This window comes from Phalacrocorax aristotelis, chromosome 4 (assembly GCF_949628215.1).
Source record: "Phalacrocorax aristotelis chromosome 4, bGulAri2.1, whole genome shotgun sequence".
Taxonomy (NCBI): domain Eukaryota; kingdom Metazoa; phylum Chordata; class Aves; order Suliformes; family Phalacrocoracidae; genus Phalacrocorax; species Phalacrocorax aristotelis.
In genome coordinates, this window is record NC_134279.1 from 2,035,804 (window position 1) to 2,048,021 (window position 12,218).

Sequence of the window (12,218 nt, forward strand, 5' to 3'; positions counted from 1 at the left end):
TTACCTATGTTACTGGCATCGTTTTTGTGATTATTTTGTGTAAAGTGCCTCAGGGCTTGAGGTGAGGTCTAGTATTGCAAGCCATTACTTTATAGCTTACAATACTAGTCCTTGACTACATGTGAAATTCCCCAAGATATTTTGGAAAGGGACAAGTATTTTGTATTTTGGGGTTCTTGCTCTCCATTTGCTTGGATGCACCTTTGCCTATAAAAGGACTCTTACCCCAGCCCCTGAATTCAGAGTCATGAATACACACAGACAGATTCTTACCTTCCAGAAACCACAGGCCACGCACAGATCAACTGAACAAAGATGAGAATTTCCATTCTGTCAGAGAAACATACATTTTTCTGCTTGTTTCTTCTGACACGGTAGTCGCTCACATCAGCCCAAGTCTGTACCCCAGACCCCAAGCACTTCTGTTCTAAACACACCGCAAGAGTTTCAAAAGAGATCTGCAGCTTCCTTAACACGTACCTTCTGCACATGCCGCGCGTCTGAGGGGCACAGAGCTGGGCCAGCCCAAGGCCAACCCGAGCAAGCTCCGCGCTAGCACAGGCACCTCTGCAGAGCACCCCACACCGCTGCGTACATCAGCGTGGTGTCTACACGCTGCCTGCTACGCCAGCGCTTACTGAGAGACGCGAGTTCCTTGGGGCTGAGCCAGGAGGATGAGCCAAATTAACCTGAAGGGCAACCAGACAATGAGAAGAAACCCCTTCCCAGATCAAGCAGAGACGCATTTCCTTATGGGAAAATCTCCATGTGTCTGTAGTAAAGAACGAGGAACAGGGAAATGCATTTAGACTGGGGCCTGTCCCAAAGAAGAAACTTACATCTGCCTTCCTTGCGCCTCCCTTGTCTCATCCCTTGCAAGTAACAGCGACCAATACCATCCGTCTTGTACTGAGGTAAGCAACTGGCCAACCTGAGAGGGCAGAACCAGGCCCGGCGCCTGAACCCACGCCAGCGGACGAGCCTCCTGTGCCTTTTCACCATCAACGCTCTCCTCTGGCCGGCTGAGTCTTTCCTTCACACCACTAAGTGCCTTAACCATAGTTAACCACAGACCAACTGAATGTGCCCATAACACCAGCAGGTCCATACGCCAGCCATCAGCACTACAAAAATCACTAAACCTTCCCTCTGAAAACCCCATTTTACTCAGCATCTCTCAATAGGCTACCCTTTCCCTTCTGCAGTGTTCTGACAGCATAAATCTTCATCTGTTTTCCAGCTCTTCTGTGTATTTTGGGCAGATAGAAAGAGGGTATTTAAAGCCCACTTACTTATACCACAATAACATACATATATATATACACACACACACACACTTTTTAACCTCAAAAATACTTGCATGCCAGCTTCCTGGTTGATACAGAATAACCACTGCTGTTTCCTTCTTACTCATTTTAAGTGGAAGCCAGGGCCAGGCTGGCTAAAGGAGGTGCTTTTAGACATAAGGTGCTGGTACGCTTAATCTGGAGCACGGATTTGTAATAGTCTGAGGTTCAAGGCAGCCACATTTCAGCTTGCACCAGTGTCAGCAGTCCTGCCTGAGAACAAGGGTGTGAACTCCAATTTTCTCTCCGAGCACAGAAACAGCCCTGCAGGCCTGGAATATACTGAAAGGGCTCTGCAGAGGGAACACTGCCTTCCAGCTTCCTCCTCCGTGTATCAGAGAATATCCCTGTCTGGATTTTTGAAGGAGGCATCCTTCCCAAGCAATAATTTACTTAGGATAAAACATATCTGTACACGTTCAGTTTCCCTACCTCTCTCCAGAGCCGAAGGTTGTTTATAAACTACCAGAGACTGGCTTCTTTGACTGAACTGGACACAGATTAAAAAAAAAAAAAAAAAAAAGATTGTCATTTCCAGACAGCACCAATTCCCAAATAAAGCAGCACAGCTAGACCGGTTTTGAACTGGCACAAAATGTTTATAGGGAAGGTTTGCATTTCGGGACCTGTTTATTCTCTCGCCTGTATCCACAGACATGTTTCATCAGGTTCATTTGTTGTGGGATGAGCAGCTTGACCTGGTGAGTCAAATCCAGATTTGGTCAAAAACTGAACGCACAGTTTTCACCAGAGAAGCTGAGAAATCGTCTTCAGGGAAGATACCTAGGTTTAGGCTCCACAGTCCTTAGTCACAGATCAAGAAATAGAAGTGATGTATCAAATTTCACCAACTATGTTATTAAAGATTTTTCAAATCAAACTTTATATGCTTCTCCTTATATTTGAAGATGAAATAAACTACAGATTATATACAAGCTGAACTGAAAGTGTCTAATACTTGGCCAAGTTAATAACTGCAAAAATCAATAAAGAAAAGGAGCTATGTAAATGATAGATTTTATGGACTGAGACGCACCGGACCTTCCCTCAAGATTTCTGGGTTTTCTTCAATGTAAAATTAGGCTTTGCTTGTTTTAAAACATGGTTAAAAAAAAGAGAATATATCAACCCAAAAATCTTCCAATTCTAAGGAAAAGTCTGAAACGTCACCCAGTTCCGACCCTTCATCTCATATTAACCCCATAAACAGCACTTCCATTTTAGTATCTCATGAGACTCGCATACACTCCTCACCTCCTCTACAGCCTTTCTGAAGGCAGTGTCCTACACGTTGTATTCACAACACAGGAATCATTGAGCCTCAGTCTCTGATGGGTACCTGAAGCCTGTGTGAATCTGACCCCCTTTTTTAGTGGCGAACATAGACCCTGGTTACAGCCAGCCGTCATGCAAGCGGTGTTATGCAAAGGTCATTAACACAGCTGCCCCAGCAGCCCTTAATCCTGTGAACTGCAACACCCTGGCTCTTCTATTCTTGGGTGCCTTCACAAGAAAGGCTCTGAGCTGCGTAACAGGGCACAGCGGGCTCAGGATTTCCTCTTTCCTTGGTGTCCCGCACTTCTTTTTTTCCCCTCTCCTCTTCTGATGACGCGGAAAGACTGTGTGCCCCACACGCACATCCAGCAGGCCCCTGCAGAGCTGGCCTAACTCTGACAGATGCAGCCCCCTTATAATCACCCATCCCTATGAACTGACCTCAAGCATGTTAGACTAATGCTCGCTCTCTGGTGGTCTCCACACTCTGCATTTCACTTCTTGCTTGGTTTCTGTTATTTTTCCCGCCTCCAAAAAAAGAAAGCAAAATCCAAAACTCCCTCCTTCCAAGCCACGATGCAGCCAGTTCTCCACTGGCCAACTGGCACCCCTACTCCATAGCAAGCGCCTTCCCTCTGTCCCACTCCACTAAGCCACAGGGTTAAGTCCTAACAGATAATTCAGCTGCTTATGCCACATACTCTACACGACAGCTGTCTCAACTGTAGGTAAGATATTTCATTTCAGCTTTCTCCCAATTCCATTAGAATAGCTGTTCAAAATTCCCCAATTCTTTGTTTCTAATATTCTTAGCCCTCTTTTGAGACTGAATTTGGGCCACGTATCCCTAACTCATTGACAATTAACAAAGATTAAAAAAACAGGGTTATAACTGAGGTTTCTTGTCGTGGTTGCCAGTAACGAATATCAGACTGAACTGGTGAGACATGCTTTCCTTCGTCTGAAAAGAACTGGTCTTCTCTTGGACACACTTGCCATAACTGAGAGCAAGCACAGCACCTGGATACGTGGCACAAATAAGCCATTCAGACCCTCAAAAAGCCTTCATCGAAGTTCTGGTAAGAGACTTCTAAAGCTGGCACAGTCTGAATATCCAACAACTGTCTCAGATCGACAACCACCTAAGAGAGAGAGAATGAAAAGGAAATAAAGAGCCATTTATAAATGATGGAGAATATCAGAAGAGGGACAGCAGAAGTTTCTGAGGGAAGCCTGGTGTTCCTATATATGTGGAACTAGAGAGGAAAGGGTTGTTAGCAAGCAAAAGCAAAGTGTATGAAACAATTCAGGTCACCTATGAAGACAAGAGTTTTGGAAGGGGAAAAAAGCTGGGGAGATGAGGCAAGATGTAATTCAACATTTGGAAATTCAAGACAGTAATCTGAACTACTCCTATCCTTTACAGTGTTCTAAAATAACTGCGCCAGCTTGTAAAAAGATCCGGCCACCAGCACGAAACAGCAAGTCCCTGCAAGAGCCTGGTCAAGTATCTGGATATGTGAGATGGTGAACAATAGAGAAGTAGTTACAAATGATGTAGTATTGCATGGGACTATTGCATGGGACACACTGAATATTGTGTGGTATTTAAGTGATCCCATTCCAAAAATACATTGTGTGAAGAGGTCAAGGTGGAAAAGTCCACGGGAAAAATCTTAGATAGAGATGAAAAGTCTGTACGTTTTTTCATGCAGATAAAGAACAGGATATCGATGCATTTCTACAGATCTGGTCACTCACATGCCAAAGCAGAAAAGAGATCTAATATAAAAATTACAATATCCAGATTTCTTGAAGACATGCAATTATGTCTTTCGGTGTACAAGCAACTCCTGTTTTCTGAGCGCTGACAAGAAAACTCCCTTGGGACAACCAGGGAACTACAGCTATAAAGAGCAAACCGGCTTTGTGATTTGCCTTCCCTTCCAGTTGCTGCTCTCTGAAATATCTGCACCACCAAGAGTAACAGCCCCTGGGCTAAAGACATGACTGATCTGATCCCACGTTACTATCTTTATATGCAGCAACTGTCCAGCAACATAATTTCAAAATGAAATATTCACATACTTCTGCAATCAAAGATCAGGTCGTATGACCCCTGCTTGCTCCTCTCTCTCTCTCTCTCTCTCTCTCTCTTTTTTCCCTGTGCAGGAAGCGTTTTCCCACTTACAAACAAGTTCTTTAATGAAATTCAACCATCTGGTATTAGCCTCAGTAATCTAAACTATATCATATCCTGGGCTGTTCTCCTATATTCAAACCTTGCTAGCATGTCCCCGTTTTCACAAGCTGTCGCCATCCCTCTCCCACTTCTATTTAAGCAGCCACCCCCCAGACTTCAGAACAAGCTTGTGGCCAACAGAGAAGACAGCAAGAGGAATGGGACTTTATGAGAGCCTTCTACGAGGGCTGCGTAGTGATGATACTCGATGAAGATCTCTCTCCTCTGGTTAACAACTGTAGTACCAACGGAGGTGTAAGGCATCCGAAACGGACCTCACCTGCCTATCCGAATTCAGATATTCAACCCCTACAGATACTCAACCGTACAGTAATGCTACAATTTACTCTTCTTTTCGTTTGCAAAACTTAAACTGGTTAATTACTGAAGGGAAGGACTTAGTAGCCCCCACAAGTTATGGATACAACAAAGCCAAATCCCCAGCGGGTATGTTTCTAGCTGAAACCACGGGGCGCTTGAATTCTAGAGAGGGTGCATGTCCCAAGAGCCAGGGCAGAAGCTGCAACAGATCTGCCTCGGCATCTACTCAGTCTTTGCGTTTCCTTCCTGCCTCTTGACACACAGTGTCAAATTCCTTTTTAACATTTGGCCTGTCCCTGGCTGGCGTTAGCTCAGGAGCACACTCAGGTGATACAGAGGGATGAAATGTCTGCTCCAGCCTGTGCCTTTTCCAAGCCACTGCAACCATTCGACAGCAACTGATTAAGACTACTCCGACCCCGCAACACGAGAGGACTGGTTTCGTGGATCCAGTTTCCTCCACCACGATCAGACCAGGAGCCGATCACTAGACAACAGACCATTGCAGTGAGCGACAGCTGAAACCAGTACTTACTGAGCGGTTTAAGGATGCTGCTGCTTGTCTCATCAGCATTTTCTACGTCTGATTTGTCGGAGTAGTTCTCAGAGATTTTCTCCTTTTCTTTCTTTTCTTTGTGCCCAGGTCGTCTTCTGTGACGCCTCCTTCTCCTATAGCTCTTCGGCACGTGGACCCCAATGTAAATAGTGTGATGACCTAGGGAACAGAAGCACAGCAAATATTAACTCCGACTGTGTATAATTTGCGCATCACTGGCCAGTACAGTTCATGCTGCGTTTCATTCATACAGGCAAGCGAAGTATCTTTCTTTGCTGGCCTAACTTTAATTAGGACTATGTTTCTTGTCTCCAAACCTGAGCTAGGAGCTCTCTTTGCTACCATTTGGAAAAGTATTTTTTTGTCCAATCACTTCTGCAAGTGCATGCCAGTGCAGACTCCTGATAATTATTCTGTCCTTGTGACTCATTTAAAAATAAAAACCACAGAAGGCCATCATACTCGTTTTGCCATATTTAATGCACCGCCCCTGAAAAGCACTCTACATTAATTTCGCCATGTGTTTTACCAAATGCATTGGCTGGATTGACACCTACCTTGTGCAAACTGATGCAGCTTAATTGAAGAGCGAAGAAGAAGAAAATTTACAAAATAGACGATGCAGGCCATTGTATAACAAGTGTCAAAGTACCACTAGGGTATTATTATAATGCAGCAGACAAGGAAGGACTACTAACGTAAGCTATTGTAAACTTCCAAGTACTCGACACTTTCCAAAATAAAAATTAAGTAATAAAAGAGTAAGCGCCAAATTTCATATGCTGACTGTAAACAGAAAGTACGCCTTTTCCCTTTCATAAGGCTTCCATTTCAAAATAAAGCACTTCAACTACCTTTGCCAATTGTTATGTCTTTTTGATGAGTTTGATAAAAATGTTCTATTTTCAGGGCTTTCTGCACTTCTTCCAACTTGGGATAAATATCCTGCCTTGTGCTCACAGAAAGCATTTACATGCCTTTTTCTGTGCCCAGATAATGCAGACATTTTACCGTAAGCTTTAAAAACAGCTCCTTCAGATTTAACTCTTGATAAATGATAGCTGTATTCTATGCTTTTGACCAAATTTGGTTTCCCCACTCACATCTCAGTGTAGCTAAGCAGAGGGTTTCAGATAAACACACATGCCCCATTACTGGCTGAAGCACATTTATCTGAATGGATGAGCCACAAAAGCACATAAGAACAAATGTATTCATCTGTAGGTACGGTCATTTACTTTGGCTCACAGCGGAGCATTTCTGCAGAGCTGTCCCTCGGCAGAGCCACCGTCTCGGTCACCCCACACCTGTCTATTCTTAGCCTATGCTTACACCTGGCATGAATGCATGGCTATTAAAACCCCACACCAGCATACCAGATGACATATTCAAGAGAAGGCAGAGGCTACAGCTTTTGGGGAGTTGCACTCCATCCCGCAGCACTGTCCCACCCCGAGTCATTTGGCCAGTGCCTCCCCAGGGAGGAGGGAGACCCCCCAAAAGCTGCCTCCAGACCCCAGCCTCCGTGACTGCAGTGGCTTTGACCAGGAAGCACGGGTAAGACACCCCTCAGACCTGACTCCAGCACCTACAGGTATCTGCCACCAAAGAAATTCAGCCAAAAGGCTCTCTTGAAACGTGCTCCACAATGTGAAATCACATCACTCTGGAAACCACGGGAGCTTCTGTCAAATGGGTGGGCACCCAGCAAGACGACGGTGACGATGGCGGCTGAAGCCAAACGAGATGAGTTCTGTGTTACTGGGCACAGAGCCCTCCAACACCTCTCCGTTCAGCCCAGAGCGGCGTCCGCCTCTTGTGGCACCCATACTCCCTTTTGCTCGGGGATAAGAGTTAAGTCAAGCGAGTAGCAGCCTTGATAAAACAGTCACGCACTTCAGAAAGCTGGAGAGAAAACTGGCCCTTGCCACTGACCCGTCTCCCCCAATTTTCCCTCATTACAGAGCATGCACTGCTCTTTCCTTTCACCTGCAAGCTGCACCTATTATTACCGTTTACTCTTCAGCAGCATTAGAAGGTTCCAGATGAACCACCTATCTGCAAGACACGGGAAGCTGCTCTGGAAATGCCAGCGCAACAGTAAAAGCAGAGTCGGCAGCCACCAGTTACCTTCACTCCTAAACATGGGTCTCTAATTCCTCGTTATGATAAATCCAGTCTCAGAGACTGAACAACTGAAGGTTTAGGCACAAAACACCCAATTTCCATAACAAACTGCGTTTACCATTTCAAATTCCACACACTCTTGAGGCCAGCTGTGAAGTCTGGAGAGTCCTTCACCTTTTTTGCCTGTCAATTTTCATACTAAAAGCATCCAAGGTCTTTCAAAAAGCTGCTTGACCGGAGTGGCCCTCCTTGATGGCAACTTTAAAATAGCTAAATGAGCTCCCCAAGGGCTTTGCAAATCACGCCATGATGAGCTGTATGCAAGGATGGGGCCAGAAGCTTATGAAAACAGCTCATGCCCTACACATATTGCCACTGTCTCTCATCCCCATCTACAGACATGCCCTGCAGACCAGCAGGACTACCGAGGGATGCAGATTGCCAGCAGTGGCTCCTCTGAAAAGCAAACACAGAGGACAAATTAGAAATTTTAAATGCATGCTGTTGTCGAGTTCCTCAAGTATAAAAAAGCACCTGAAGAAGGCTTCTTAAATACTGCCTTCTTAATTCTCAAAGACCAACAAAATGAAAAGGAAAAAATAAAACAATTGTGCACCAATAGGATCACTCGAAAAAATATGTTCACCCACAGACTGGCACCAAGCCTGCTACATTTTGGCTCCCCAGTAATTTGTTATGTGGAAACTGTACTAGAAAAGAAGGCTTATAAAGAAACTCCCTTCTCGCTCACAGGCATGATGGTGCGACAGCACCTGAGATGATCCTGAAAGGCGTCAGTCACATCATCGTTCTGGTGGCTGGAGCGCTACAGCAAGCTCAAGTTTACGTACTGGTGCTAGCTACACAGAAGACCACACTAAATAAATAAAACAGATACACGTATATAAAGATACATAGCGTCCATGATACCAAGATATAAACTAACCACTATAAAGGGTTAGTGAAAATCCCTCCAAGTGGAGCTAGAGTTACTTTTTAGCCGGCATTATCTAGGCTGAGAGAGCACAAGGGCACCACTACACGCACATCTCCTGCTGCTGCGGGGTGCCAACAGCTGGACAGCTGTCCGGTCCAGTACCATGCACTAATAACTCGCCACCTCATGGAGCAGGACAAAAAAAGAAACAAAAATCCGGGGTCGAGCAAGGTCCGAAATCTGGCAGCGCAACAGTGATGGAAGAAAAGGGACCCGGCGCCTGCTGCCTCCAGCCCAGCGGTCTTTGAGAGGGAACGGGCAGAGCCGCAATGCCGACGCTGGAGACGTCTGCAGCAAGGCCTTACAGATCAACACCTGAAGATGGCATTTAGGTCTAGAGTGTCAAAGGAAACCAGGAAAGCTATTCCAGCAACTGGAAACATCAGCTTTAGCGTGGCAGATGGCATAAACGCTGCACAGGGACAGAGAAGGGCAAATCTCAGCTGAGCACAAGCAGGAGCTGTAGGGTAAGGGTGGCCCCAGGACAGGCAGGGTAGTGGTAGCCGTTCCCAAGGGATTCTCACAGCCAAGATCGCATCCAGAAGCAGAAGGATGTGGTGATTCCAGTACCTGTATTAGAACCACATCCTCCTTAGAATCACTTCAATTTGGTGGTCAGACTGATAATAGAAACACATCAGAGTAAGCCTGTCGTCTTAATACTTTAATATGCTGCCAACAGAACGGGACAATCTCTCTAATCTTTTGACCACGTGTGCACAGTACAGATTTTGGTAATATGAAACTAAGTTGCATATACGCAGGGAAACATCTGCACTACTTAGCTGCTTTTCCCTAGTCTGCAAGGGAGAGACTTAGTTAACGTTGCTTCTTGTGTCCCCCCACCTCCCAGTCTGTTCAGGGAGGCCAAGCGAGACGTTTTTCCTATTCTGCGGACTTGAAGTGCTTGGCATGTGTTTATACTGTTGCAAACGCTGAGATAAACTTCTAGGCTCCCTTCCCAAAGTGCCTGGAAGGAAACAATTGACACATACACTCAATGCACTGGGTTTCTGAGACACTTCCTACTCACCGGGGTAACAGAGCCTTTCCCATGAGAACCATTGACTACAAATGGCAATGCCTGATAAATTTAACGGGACGCACATGCACTGCACTGTTATCCTACGGCTTGGTGGAGGATGGGCACCACAGAGCCGAGTGGTAAACTTCTCCTGGTAATCCAGGTCCCGCTCCAGCCCTACCTTTCTCTCGTACACCCGACGCAGACCACCTGCCAGTTTCCTCTTGTGGTCCCTACTGCATTCACAGGCTTTTCTGGGGGCTCCTCCCATCGCCCTCCCCCAGCAAAACGATTAGCTTCTGTGTGCACCTCAGATTTTTAGAGCTGTTTCGGTTGACCAGAGGCATGTATTTCACAACACTAAAATCCCGCAGGTAAGATGCACGGCAAGACCTGCAGGTCCAAGTGGCACCTTTTCTTTTCTGAAGGACAACGGCAGGTCGTGGCTGCCTTGAACTTACACCTGCTGCAGCTAAAACTTTTGAAGTTAGCTTCTTGTGCCAGAGGGCAAACTTTACTGGGCACCTAAATCAGAGGAAAATCATTTCACCTGATTATTAATAGAACAAGAAATAGTCATCATCAGAGAGGTATTTTTCCCCCTGGGAAAAATTCTGGTTGAAACCACATCTTTTGCTTTATTAAGAGCTATTAAAGAACAGCAGCTCATGATTCACAGTCTAGATTTAGAGCCTGGGCACAGGAGACTCCCTGAGTCAGTTTTACTGGTGAAAACCCACTCATGTATTACCAAATTTAAGTTCTGTAAAATGCAGCATTCCCTCCCTGCTTGCAAGAATATCTGTTCATCTCTTGTCTCCATCCTGGCCAAGCATGGTCTTGTTGACGTCCTGGGAACAAAACTATGTGAATCTGAAGTCGTGCACGCCGCGCGAGCCCACGTGCTGACCGCAGCAGCGCTCTGACAGCGTGCACAGAAGCAAGCGGCTCCAGACACCCTGCCTCAACCCGTCAGGCCCCCAGGCATACTGCCTCAGTCCAACGCCATGCTACTTCTTTTCAGAGTTATTCCATTTAAGGAAATGTGGGGGTTAAAGAAACAAAGGGGAGGAGAAAAGGTGTACTGGAAAATAAAAATTGTGAGAAATCTGCAGGCAGAAAGTTGTCTGACTTGGTAAAGCTTCAGCTACCCAGTAATTCCTCGCGTGCATTTACGTAGCCAAATCTGTACATTAGCATAGCCTGATTGCCTGCTACCTACCCAATCCCAGCCTCCTTTCAGGTGCTCGCTCCCCATCACCCACTGAGGGCTGCCGAAAGCTGCACAAGTAGGAAAAGCCGGGACCTGCGTGAAACACCTCCATACCTGTAATTCTCTCTAGGTATTCTTGCAGTCGGTGTGGCACAAGGCTGGAATCAAACCTGAACCATCTGCCAGCGAGGATCCCTTTCTGTCCCAGGAAGAAAGGATGGCAGTTGTTTAGAGACCGAGAGGCAGGGCGTATGTGCAATGCATGCACTGAGCAGCCACCCTGCCCGCCGCTAAGCGGGGGAGAGTGCAGCTGCGAAAGGACCAGGACAAGCCCGGCATCATCAGCTGAGGAGCTGGTTGAATGTACGTGAAGAAGAGACCTTGGGATCTGCCTGCATGAGAAGTGTGCTGGGAGCAGGGGAGTTACTCCATATGCCATCACGTCAGCCCCAAACTGGACATCCCAAGGCCTGCGAAGCACAAGCCATCTATGTTTTGCAAAACATGTGGATCTATTTCTGCTACCATGCAGGAGGCAGATGACAAAACACATCTATATAGGAAGAAATCCATAGTTCAAGTGTGCTTTCCCAAACTAGTTCTGGAACTACACTTGCCTTAAAGAGCATTATCACTTCCTACCGTGCCCTTGGTAAGAAACCAGTTCCTCCCAGAAGAATCATACAGAACAGACCTGATGTGTGACGCACCTACGGGGAGTCGTAGAGCTCAGGTTTCTCGTGACGTTTGAATTTAGGTGATTCTGGGTAGCTTTATCCTGCAACAACAGTCTTTCCACAAAGCCTTTTGTATTGAGTACATCAACACCTACATGTAATAGATAATCAGTGGCCACGGTGGCAATCCAAATGGAACACAGGTTTTCTGGGAGTACCCTACAGGAAATGCAAATTGAAATCACAGCCTTAGCCGGAGGAAAAACAAAAAAAAAAACAGAACACAAAAGGTAAACCAGCAGACACGATTAGATTATCAGAGTGTGGTGATACCTTTTGTGCCCGAGGTGTCTGCATTCATCTGGACACTGAGCTGAGTCTACACCTTTCTGCAACCTTAGTGCATGACCGGGTGCAGACTTGAAGCCTGACACCGCGTA

The 12,218-nt window shown here is 46.0% G+C and overlaps 1 protein-coding gene across 10 annotated transcripts in view; it reads right to left on the reverse strand.

Annotated features, from left to right (window-relative positions):
* SLC4A4 (solute carrier family 4 member 4) overlaps window positions 1-12,218 on the reverse strand; it is a 228,342-nt gene that overhangs the window by 137,904 nt on the left and 78,220 nt on the right. For all 10 annotated transcript variants that reach the window (XM_075089980.1, XM_075089983.1, XM_075089985.1 and 7 more), the window contains exon 3: window positions 5,720-5,899. In XM_075089980.1, the coding sequence (XP_074946081.1) occupies window positions 5,720-5,899 (180 nt within the window). The remainder of the gene's footprint in view (window positions 1-5,719; window positions 5,900-12,218) is intronic.